Source organism: Leptidea sinapis, chromosome 43, assembly GCF_905404315.1.
Source record: "Leptidea sinapis chromosome 43, ilLepSina1.1, whole genome shotgun sequence".
NCBI classification, from domain to species: domain Eukaryota; kingdom Metazoa; phylum Arthropoda; class Insecta; order Lepidoptera; family Pieridae; genus Leptidea; species Leptidea sinapis.
Window position 1 is genome coordinate 4,178,710 of NC_066307.1, and position 12,474 is coordinate 4,191,183.

The 12,474-nt window shown below is 36.5% G+C and overlaps 1 protein-coding gene across 1 annotated transcript; it reads left to right on the forward strand.

The window, feature by feature from the left end:
• The first annotated feature begins 2,045 nt into the window (after nt 1-2,045).
• Nucleotides 2,046-10,513, forward strand: LOC126977099 (troponin T, skeletal muscle). The gene is made up of 15 exons (XM_050825795.1): nt 2,046-2,196; nt 5,379-5,418; nt 6,084-6,125; nt 6,399-6,401; nt 6,687-6,704; nt 6,939-6,956; nt 7,582-7,609; nt 7,855-7,980; nt 8,136-8,354; nt 8,457-8,675; nt 8,789-8,881; nt 8,956-9,036; nt 9,515-9,593; nt 9,981-10,204; nt 10,337-10,513. The coding sequence occupies exons 2-14, from the start codon at nt 5,396-5,398 to the stop codon at nt 10,199-10,201; spliced, it is 1,170 nt and encodes a 389-aa protein (XP_050681752.1). The 5' UTR covers nt 2,046-2,196; nt 5,379-5,395; the 3' UTR covers nt 10,202-10,204; nt 10,337-10,513.
• The last annotated feature ends 1,961 nt before the right edge of the window (nt 10,514-12,474 follow it).

The following is a 12,474-nucleotide window of genomic DNA, read 5'->3' on the forward strand; positions in this document are numbered from 1 at the left end:
AATCGGTCCAGTTTTGAAGGTAGTTCAATTGTGAATCTAAAGCATTTCCGAATCCACCTCAAGACACACAGAAAGTTTCATTAAAATCGGTCCGGCCGTTTAGGAGGAGTTCAGTTACAACAGACGCACCAAGAAATATATATATATTAAGAGATTTAATAACTCCAATTTAAATAAATTTGAAATGAGTGTGAACGCTCTCTGCTCGTTGTATTAGATACAACATGGCTAATATAATCAATCTGGATACATAAGCAGGTAAAAACGATATAGGTAGGTACCTCATGATATGCTGAAACCTGCACAAAAGAAAATATCAACAAAAACAATTGACCCAGAGGGCAATACCACGTGCAAGAAAACAGAGATCACAGATTCTTCCAAACTAATAACAAGCCTTAAGTGCCAATGGGCTGGTCATATTGTAAGAGACGAAGAGTCTTGGTGCAAATTGGTTCTAGCGTGCAAGCCTTTGGGTAAAAAACAACTTTAGGAAGACCGCAGCTGCGTTGGTGTGATGAAATTAAATATGGCATCCACTAAAAGTTTTTTCAGAAAGAAAGAATGTTGCCGATTTTTTTCATGTTTTTATATGTTTTAACATTTATATGTTTTTTATTATAGAACGATCAGATGGATCAACCTTATATAAGGCGGCATCATCTACCCATAACAGATGATAGAATACGAGATGTAATGTGAAATGTATAAGATCTTCTATTTTCAACACATCTTAAAAGATAGCAAGGCTCCGTCTATGCCACTCTTGGAACCGACCACTGTACGAGCGTAGTGCCCACCACATCACCCGCGACTAGCCGTGTCATGTAGCATGCCTACAAGCTATATTGGCCATATTAAAGCTAAATTCAAATTCACTTTTAGTCAAAATAGGATATGATATCACTAATTGTAGGTCAAAAACTACCACCCATTCGAAAAAGTACGCCTTAGACCTGAGAAAAACGGGCGCAACAAACTCAGCGGTAAAGATTGGGGTAGGGTGCGCCTTTTTGCATCTTACCTTTGGGACAGATTTTGTATCCCTTTTGATGAATGCGTTGCCACTGACTAAGAAGTGTGTTTATAGTTACATTTATGATTGATTATTAACGCTTCAAACATAGATAGATATGTTTGATCTGATAGCTATGAACTAGATCGACTGCTAGCCAATACCGACTTACGTAGTAACTACGGACATTCCCAAGTGATTCCGAAGTTCCAACTTCGATGATGTTTACAGGTACCAAGATAATACGACATGACCTTCTCATTATGCATCATTATATATTATAAACACACTGCTCTGTAAGGGTTGCCCATGTTATGACGCCTCTTTAGGCCGATTGGGAATGAGTTTCTGTCGCTCAAAACTGGAACCTTTTTTTATGGAAATAAGGGACGAGACGAGCAAGACGTTCAGCTGATGGTAATTAATACGCCCCTTCATTATATATACAGTGCCCCTCAGGATTCATGACAATCCCGAAAATTCTGAGCGGCGAAAGTCTCATTTTCCCAGTAATTTCACTAGCTACGGCGCCCTTCAAATCGAAACACAGTAATGTTTATACTTTACTGCTACACGGCAGAAATAGGCGCCGTTGTGGTCCCATAATCTAGCGGGCTTCCTGTGCAAAGGAGCCTCTCACTGGTAATCCTTCAATCATAGGTACTGCAATCTTATAGACCGTTGACTCATTTCTCCTAGACCTCATCGAATCGCATCTTGTACGTGGACCAAGAGCACGGATTTTCACTTGACATCAGAAGAACCTTGCCGTTTTGGCGGGATTGAGTATTCATAATGTTAATAATATATTGCAAACAGTTGATAGATAGTGGAAAGCGAGTGAAATTCCATAATGTATTTGATAAGTGACGTCAGACTCCAAGGCCCTCAAATTACATGAGATAATATCAGTAAATACCGCCACGCCCTTCACGTCCGCACTGCAAGCAGGACGTAGCTTCACCGTCCAGAAACCGGAGCTGCCTGAAAACGGTTCAAAAATGACCGCGGTTAAAAATAAACAGCGGGGAGCGGGGTGTCGCGGGCGGCACTGATCTGGTCGCAACCCGCACCCGCTCAGAGCCGCTACGGTCGCCGCGGACTCCACATTCCAACGCCGCTGTGCTGCCGGTCCACGCACCAAGCCCAGTGACTGAGTGACCGACTTCAACCCGTGCGACGTAAGTGGAGTGCAGTGCAGTGCCTCGATGTACAGTGTGTAGGAACATTAAGTGATCACTTGGAAAGCGAGGATTGTGAGCTAAGAATACAGTGTGCCAAATCGGGTTTCGCTTCGTAAATAGACGCACCATGTATAGCGCGGATTATGTTACGCGCGCCCCGCGTCCGCCCGTCTTTTACATTACCTTGACGCACACACACACATACTACACACTGTACACTAGGTAGGCTGGACTAACAAAATGAGCTATGTCCATACAGGATGTATCTCTTTGCAAAAAAAAATTAACAGTTTTTGTGAACACTAATCTCATTAATATTTTGAAATAAGTACTTGGATAAATTTCAGCACGTTTTATCGACAAAAGAACAGTAATCTACTGCAAAAATTCAGACATTTTCATAATTACCAATGCTACATGTCATTGGACAGTAATTATTAATCAAATACCCATTCAATCGCATAAAAGGTAACATAAGAGTTAAATTCAATTGATTTCTGACAATTATTTTAACGTGCATACCGATATTAAAGAACCTAGGTATATTTTCGATTGTTAAATACCAAAATTGAGCAAGTTTTAATTTTTTTTTCTCTTGACTTGACTGTAGCAGATATCTGATTCCTTAAAACGAGTGTTTTAGTAGATTCCGCCTTATTAATGAAATCTTTAGTGATAAGGTTTATTTTTTACAAATTTTCCCAATACAAATTAGAATTCTTTTTGACGTCAGTTACATAACTACCATCAATTCGGGAACAAAATGGTTCTGAGAGACTAGAATATAAATATGTTTTATTCACAGCTGGGGGAATGTTTAAAAATCTAGTGAAGTACTACATTAACATAGAACATAATCAAATAAAGAGTAGTAAATTGACCGTGAAAGTTGGGACATGAAGTATTTCAGTAGTAAAACGGAAAGGTTTAAAATATTAAACGTTCAGGTTAGCAAATACGATGGCCAATTAATTTGCAGCAAACTATTTGAAACCCGCTAAAAGTGACCAGGCGCAGTCCGATACAGGAGCCAAATATATTTGTTGAACTCATGCCAAGCTCCCGACACGTAGGTGTACTTAATGGTTGGAAAGATAAAACCCACCCAAAATAGATTTCTTTGCGTAAACAATTAGGTTGGATGTCTTCAAGTTACATCAGCGAATAGTTTACATCTCGACCATATAATTCTAAACAAAACAAATAGCATTGAAAGAATGAAGAGTTTTAGTACCTAAAATTATTACCTGTAGGTATCAAATAATTACTATTATATTGATAAATAAGAACAGAAAAGGCTCTCTTTCTTTTCAATAGAGACAATAAATGGAGAGGTGTGTTATTATATCAAGAATATATCGCTGAAGATATTTTTTTAAATATAACTATAGAGTTACAATGATAGACAAAAGTTAGTTAGTTTTACTAAGTAGTTAGGTACATACCTATAAATGACTCATCAACAGGTACATCACCGAATTCAATAAATCCAACGATGATAAGAAATAATTAAAAAAAAACTAGTGCTGTGAGACTGATGAAGCTCTAGCGTTGTATTCAAATTCAAATTCAAATATTTTTATTCAAAATAGGATGTGACATCACTTATTGAAAGTCAAAAAGTACCACCCATTCCAAAATGAATGCCTCAGGCCTGAGAAGAATGGACGCAACAAACTCAGCGGGCTTTTTTTTTCATCAAAAATATGTTTTACAATTAAAGTAACATTTACAAAGTAACATTGTACAATTAAACTTATTATTTAATAGCCTGAGGGCGGTCGCTCCATTCCGAATCTGTGGTATCATTAAGAAAGTCATTTATGTTATAGTAACCTTTACCACAAAAACGTTTTTTAACAATTCTTTTGAATAACGTTATACTTTTGTTTTGAACATTTTCTGGGATCTTGTTGTAAAAGCATATACATTGCCCCATAAAAGACTTACTAACTCGACTTCACCGAGTAGTAGGCATCATAAGTTTATGTCTGTTCCTGGTGTTAAAATTATGGATATGACAGTTTCTGGCAAATTCACTTGTGCCTATGAACATACATTACATTATCAAGAATATATTGAGAAGCAACAGTCAAGATGTTAATTTCTTTAAATTTTGCTCTCAATGATTCTTTCGGACCTAGGATATAAATAGCGCGAATAGCCCTCTTCTGCAGCACAAATATTGTATTAGTAGCTAATGGGTAGTTTTTTTATGAGAATAAGGGACGAGACGAGCAAGACGTTAGCTGATGGTAATTGATACGCCCCGCCCATTACAATGCAGTGCCGCTCAGGATTCTTGAAAAACCCCAAAAATTCTGAGTGGCACTACAACTGCGCTCGTCACCTTGAAACATAAGATGTTAAGTCTCATTTGCCCAGTAATTTTACTAGCTACGGCGCCTTTCAGACCGAAACCGAAACACAGTAATGCTTACACATTACTGCTTCACGGTAGAAATAGGCGCCGTTGTTGTACCCATAATCTAGCCGGCATCCTATGCAAAGGAGCCTTCCACTGGTAAACCTAGTGTCACATAGTGTGTATATCACACTCTACAGATAGCATTATTCGTACTACCTGCAATATATTATTTATTAGACGCTACAGTATTACGATATAGTTATGAACACATTACACAAGGCAGGCAGGTACAGTCCGAGTCGAAACGGATGTCGTAAATGAACAACATTGCATTGCTTTTCGAGCTAAGATTTTCAAGATGTTTTTAAATTTACCCAATTTACGGAAAAACTTAACAAGTAGTCTAGAGAATCAGTAATTTGATAGTCAGTTCATAAACTAATCTAATAGTGTGGTCAAAAGCCCATTGGGAATTTTACAACGTAAAGTTACTTTACCAATATCAATATTCTTATCTTCGATAATTTATACTTCTAGATAGAGTCTTGCTGTAAGACAACCGATAAAAACAGGCCAGGAATATTAGTATAGTGTGCGTGACAAGCTACGTGTTACAATCGCGATTTGTATGACACTCTTGTGTGTGAATCGCTCAAAATAGTGATGTTCTATACTCAATTTTTTTCGACGTTTTCACAGCTGTCATAGTCTATCTAAACATATAAATGTTCTAACAATCTTATCTACTTTTATGTCACTGTGTTGTCGTTATGCTTAAATCGGAATATTAAAAATATAATTTATATTTCAGATTTATAAACTATCAACATGTCTGACGAGGAAGAATACTCGTAAGTATATCAACATGCATATATAACGTAAAAAAACATTAGTATCAATGTAAAGTAAGAAAATAATACAACTATTAATATTAAAATAATTATTAGAACATTTTTCATCAAAGGAACAATTGGCAATTTCTTCCTAGAAATCCTCCGATCCGATCCTCCTGGATGTAATGATAATCTTACCTTAATACACCGGTTCATTTGAGTGATAAATACTGCTTTAACCAACACCTACAAGTATAAAAAAAAACAAAATCATTATAGTTTTAGCAAATTAATTGCATCTATCTCTACGCTGAGAGCTTTGAAAAAACACAATACAATGAAGAGTGAATGAAAACACATTACTAACATTAAACTAAGTTAGTAATGGATTATCATACAAGTTTTTGCACGAAACAAACAAAATAGTAAATAAATACGAAATAAATAAAGATACAAAGGCAGTTTCCGATAAGGTGTAGTAGTAAATTAGATTTGTTGATCTCAGAAAGATGAAGTATCTAATTGATAGCCCTGATCCAAAAGAAATTTACTTAATACGAAAATAATATCGAAGACACTCTTTTTTCATGATTTGATTCTTGTTTTTGTCATGTCCTTTCATTTTGATCTTTCTTTATCTATTGCATTATTTTCAAGTCTCAACATTGTTTCTTTTTTAACAGTGGCTCCGAAGAGGAGGAAGTAGAAGAAGAAGTTCAGGAGACGTAAGTAATACTATTTATAATAAAAAACATATACTATTAGGACTGTTTTAAGTTCAAGTAATTTGCTTGTCGTTGATTTTGCATTTGCAAACGCGGTCACCGAACAATTTATTTTATTATTTTATTAACTGTAGTGTGATTTATTATTTGAATAGTATTTTCATGAATTGATAACCTTTTAGTAATACATAGTTGGAAATGCATATAGTATCCAAACACTTAGCGGAGTTAGATGCACGCCCTCACCAATTCCTATTCTCTCTTTTGTTGCAGGAAGTAAGTGACGCGCCCATTCTGTATCAGCCCATGCATTGCTTCCCTCAATTAGGCTAAGATTCCATGACTTGGCTTCTAGTGAAGATGTAGTACAAACAACGCTTCCTTAGTTGCTAGATTCAGGACTGCGAGTCGTCTGCTTCACCATCGCATCAAGATCATCAGAATGATCAATGAATTAGTATTAGTTTTATTATCGCTTAAGACATATTGCTATACATTTTTCTTTAAACTATTTTTAACTCCGACTTTTTTTCTTTTTCAAATCTGCTCTGCGTGATCCAGGCCAGCTCCCAAACAAGAGTAAGTCCCAATTATTAAAATAATTACACATAGCTTAGCTTCCAGGATTCTCTTAGGCACTGGCAATAACTAACACTGGAGACGTGGATGGTACACTTTATAATCACGGAGTGAACACTTTGTTTGCCAAAAAATTAATCTCACTTCCGCTTTCCTTTCTTTTATAAGTACCTACATTTATTGATTGTCTTAGTACATGCGCCTAGATGCTGATTTTTTGTTTTCTCTTTCTAGGAGTAGACCATCAATCGCGTAAGTTGCACCGCTCTATGGTGTCACTAACTGTACACATTAACAGAAATGGCTCGGGCGTCTGGCATAAATCCTTGTAATAAAATTACGAACTTTTAGATAAATAACCGGGATAATATAAATAATACAGGCAGCAGTGTGACTTGAGTATTTTTAACTGAAGCGCGCGATCTATTTTGAGAGCCCGCGCTGCGCCCGTGCCATTTCCAATTAAAATCTCGGTCAGATTGAGTTTACCCGACTCACACTTGTTTTATTGCATGTAACTTACGTTTTATCAAAGCATGACTACTCTATTTCTAATTCTTTACTACTGTTTGCACTTCAACTCTATTAATTAAGTTAACGGACAGATTAAACTTGACGCTTTAGATACCGACTTTTAAAATGACTAGGCAGTGTCCACATTTTGAATGGAGTACATAATATTGTATTTTGTATCGAATATTTTTAATAACTTAAAAATAGTGTATCTAATCCTGGTAGTAGACATTATTTTAAAGACGCTACAATTTACAAACCATTGCTCGTGTTTATAAAATAACATCGCAAGTTGCCCACTAAGCATCATAACATGAATATTTAACTGAATTCCTAAATTAATACTATTTATTGAATTTTCCAGTGGTGAGGGAGACCCAGAATTCATCAAGGTATTTAGTTTATACATATTATAATTTTTCTTCTATTAACGATAGATCGAACAATCCTAAGTTCTAAATATAAATAAGTATCACACCATAATTTGTTAGGGCTACTCATCATAAACAAAATACTTTTTTCACATTAGACATAAACTGGGGAAATGTCCTTCTATCGAATTCGAAATATTCGAATGCCAACTTGAGTTGCCTTAAACAAAATAGGGAACTTAATATTATATTACTATTCTTAACAGCGTCAAGATCAGAAGCGGTCAGATTTGGACGAGCAGTTGAAGGAATACATCAATGAATGGCGCAAACAGCGGTCCAAGGAGGAAGATGACCTCAAACGTCTTAAAGAAAAGCAGGCCAAGCGAAAGGTGAAGTACAAAGACTTTAATATCAAATCCAAATATTAAATTTTCCAACTTATTAATGTAACCACGACCTTTGTTTCTAATCATACAACACCTGCCGAACTGTTTTGGATACAAAAATATTTATTTGGACGTTTTAAGTATGAATTTAACTGTAGGTATCACGCGCTGAAGAAGAAAAACGCCTCGCCCAGAAGAAGAAGGAAGAAGAGGAGAGGAGAGTTCGTGAGATCGAGGAGAAGAAACAGCGCGATATTGAGGAGAAGAGGCAGCGGTTAGAGGAGGCCGAAAAGAAGAGGCAGGCTATGCTTCAGGCAATGAAAGACGCATCCAGCAAAACCGGACCTAACTTCACCATTCAAAAGAAAGCTGACAACGTAAGTACTTAATTATGGCCTTATATTATATTACGTATCACAACGACTTTGAAAATGTTACACAGTATGTAGATAACTTAGAACATGTTTTTTATTTGACAGTTCGGCCTCAGCAACGCCCAGTTGGAACGTAACAAGACAAAAGAGCAGTTGGAAGAGGAAAAGAGAATCTCACTTTCGATCCGCATCAAGCCCCTCACCATCGAAGGTCTCTCGGTAGACAAACTCCGGCAGAAGGCCACAGAACTCTGGGAATGCATCGTCAAACTGGAAACAGAAAAGTACGATCTGGAGGAGAGACAGAAGAGACAGGACTACGACGTAAGATGTTTTGTTTTCTGTTAAATATTTTTCCGCATTGATATTGATATCTGAATTGATAATTGTTATAAAATTATTCGTTTTTAAACAGTAGAAACTCATTTTGTCCACAGTTAAAAGAGCTCAAAGAAAGACAGAAACAACAATTAAGGCACAAAGCGCTCAAAAAGGGGCTCGACCCTGAGGCCCTCACAGGCAAGCACCCCGTAAGTAATATTAATACAAAAATACGTTAGTTACAAGTAAGTGAATATTACTGATAGTCATTTTCATATTTCAGCCCAAAATTCAAGTAGCGTCCAAATATGAAAGGCGTGTTGACACACGTTCATATGACGACAAGAAGAAACTCTTCGAAGGTGTAAGTACATTTTATTGTTATTATGTTAATGATAACAAGCCTACTTAATAATTGAAGTTTGACACTTATCAGTTGCAAAACAGTACAATACAAAGTAGTGACTATTCCGCTGCTCTCCAACTAGATACCGCACTACCTAAGAACAATAGCTTTTTTATTACGGCAACTATTACATGCTTGCGTGCATGGCATCTTGACACTCAATGGCATATTTCAAATTTTGTTACATAAGCTTCGTGTTATTTTACATTGAAATTAATAAAATACAAAATACTGATGATATGTGATCCCAATTAACCCGTCAAGTTAGAGAAAGAGAATGTATAATCGAGAGCTTCAAAATTTATTGATTAATCTTTACTACCACTTTGGAAATTGCAGCTTAATACTACTAAGCTTAATGCTACATTCTAATATTATAATCCTAATCGATTATATATTATAGATTAATAATTAAGTAACCATGGTTTTCTTGCAGGACCTCGAGAAATTGAACAAGGACTTCCTAGAGAAGGTGTGGCATGAGAGAGCCGAACAGTTCGGAGGCAGGCAGAAGAGTAAGTACATATCACTCAAACTTATATCAAATATTTCAGATGTTCAGTCTCATGTAATTGTAATGCGCTTTAATGATGTGCTTTACTTTACATTTCTAACTGACTTATTTTGTTTTGAAAACTATTAGCACCAACAGTTGGAATTTTACAAAATTTCGAAAATTATGAAGATCCAGATGTTTCTACATAGATTTAAACTTTTTAAGTAGTTATGGGATCACTCTTTTACTATCTTTCTACAGTACCACTGCAATGCAATGCATTTGAAGAAAAAAATGTCTTTTGTAGCTTAGAAAAATAGATTAGATAAAATAGATTCTTAATGAATCAAACTAATTTAGATACCTGTAATTTATTGTAATTAATAAATTATTGTACCAATGACAGCGAGACTGCCGAAATGGTTCGGTGAGAGGCCTGGCAAGAAGAAGGGAGAGACTGATTCTCCTGAGGGCGAAGAGGACGTGAAAGCCGAGCCCGAAGATGACGAAGAGCCCGTGTACGAGCCAGAACCCGAAGAAGAAGAGGAAGTCGTTGAAGAGGAAGAAGTAGAGGAGGAAGAAGAAGAAGAGGAGGAGGAAGAAGAGGAAGAAGAAGAAGAGGAATAATAAGTGAGTAACAATTCGTCGCAACATCTACACTTATATCTGTGCTGGAAAACCAAAACAACAATATTGTAATACAAACAATCTAAGTGGATTAAATCTATTTTGGAGGTGTCTAATTGAAGTAATTTGTTTCAGGTGCATAATATGTGGAAAGAGTCATTCTCGCATCGGGTCAAACGTGTTGGACTGTACTATTTAACCAAGTCATTAACTTAATACAAATTATTTTTATTATTTATACTTCTCATTCATACATGGACCGAATTACGTCTCCAACAACTGTGACGTCAATAAACTAATTATCAAATAAGATATTGTGGTTTTTTTCACTTAGTGCGGAAAGAAACATTCTGCTGACAGGCTGTGTGAGCATCTAAAAGAACATCCGGCGGATATGTAACTTCTAAAATTTAAAAAAAAATGTGTGCAATGCGCGCACAAACACGTATTAACACACGTACAACGCTAAGACCCAAGCAAACTGTGGGAGTTTGCCTTGGTAAACACGAGTGGAGGGGGTAGGAAGCAGAGCACAAAGAGAACACGAACATCAACGAACAAAAACAACAACTGGTCTGCGTTTGTATAATAATTTTAAGATGTGCATTGTGCATGAACCTCTAAACTGCATATGAAGTCCTGGTACATGTTGCTAGGATGACTCATGATTTCAACCGCTATGAAAGGCATTACTATCACCACTACCATATTTATGTTCTCCTGCTGTCTATGTAGTAATAAAAGACAATCTCTTCTTCAACTATGCCTGGTGCAAAAACACCGTATAATGTTTCCTATCTCATTTTCTCCACGTTAGATCTAGTAGTAAAGTTATGAATTTATGTGTCTGTCTCATTCTCTCGCCGGCTGTAACCTATACATTTACTTGTTTGTGTCTCTATCGTCTGGCTTTTTCGTTTCATCGCGTTTTAAATCACAACGATCCTAAAGAAGTGTCACTTCAATTGTTCAACAAACTTCATTGTGCGTTATTTCCTTGAAAATTAACGAACTGCCCATATATTTTGAAAACCGATATAGGTATAGATTTACGGATTTACTATACTAAATCTCCATCTCGTTTTTTAAATCCTTTTGGGTAAAATTTCCAAATATCCATTCTTAAGGCTCATTTACTTATGTAAATATAAGCGCTAAGAATGTTTGAATTAAAAAGTTATAAAGTAACTTTCTTATTTAACTTTTTAAAAGAATAAAACGCCATACGATAAATACGATTACGCATTGTCAGAGGGCTCTGCAGATGGGATCAGAGGGGGGAGGAGGGAGGCTTCTTCAATTCGCTTCAAACATCGTCTTCCATGGCCGCATTCAGTACCATCGCCCACTTGAATCTATAATATACCTTAGCTACGACATTTACAAATAAAATTCACATACCTACACCCATAGTGTCTAATGTTTATAAGAGCATGTGTATATATGCACCTAAAGCTCGAGAACAGGCGCGACATGACGACACCGACGAACAAAGTTACGTTAGCGACTAATAGGTGGCGCTGGAAGCGGTGATTATTCTCTTTGGAACTGGAATTAAATTAAAAAAAAACCCAACTAATATGGTTAAACTGGTAAACGCGTAAGAAGTACGATTGATAGCTAGTATAGCTATTTACAAATAAGTATTCAGTATAAAAACCAACTAGCTACATTCAACTACCTGAATACACGACATCAAAGCAGTTGTTACCTTTCACACCGTACGGTGTGTCCTCACAGCGACCCATACTGTCAACGGACGAACACCGCACTCCTAGTACTAGCCATCGCTTCTACCGCGCTACACAGTTCATTGAGCTGCGATGTGTATTTCACATATTATGCGGAACCCCATAACTCTCATTTTAAACTTACACTTTCTCAATATTTATTATTTTTATGTGGTGTGTCAAAGTTTACATGGCGGGGATAAGGTCTCTGGCGCTTTTACCAACTTCATCCCACTAAGTTAACTGTCCAGTGGCGCCTTGTTCTTCAAACATTGTCAAATTCAAATATTTTTTATTCAAAATCACTTATTGAACGTCAAAAACTACCACCAATTCAAAAGAGACTACCTCAGACCTGAGAAGAATGGGCGCAAGAAACTCAGCGTTCATCAAACATGGTGAGTTCGACTCTTCTCCCGTGGCTCCATCTACAGGATCTACTTCGCAGGTGATAGCCCGTCATCGTCCACAAATTACAGCAGATATATAAAGTATTGCACTCTCTCGACCATATTGAATGTAATTTCAACTATGTTGCACACA

Excerpts from the sequence above, each read along its gene's own strand:
- LOC126977099 (XM_050825795.1), top strand. The coding sequence starts at position 5,396 with ATGTCTGACGAGGAAGAATACTC. Across the intron at positions 5,419-6,083 it reads TCTGACGAGGAAGAATACTC|TGGCTCCGAAGAGGAGGAAG; the intron begins GTAAGTATATCA and ends CTTTTTTAACAG. Across the intron at positions 9,037-9,514 it reads AGAAGAAACTCTTCGAAGGT|GACCTCGAGAAATTGAACAA; the intron begins GTAAGTACATTT and ends GTTTTCTTGCAG.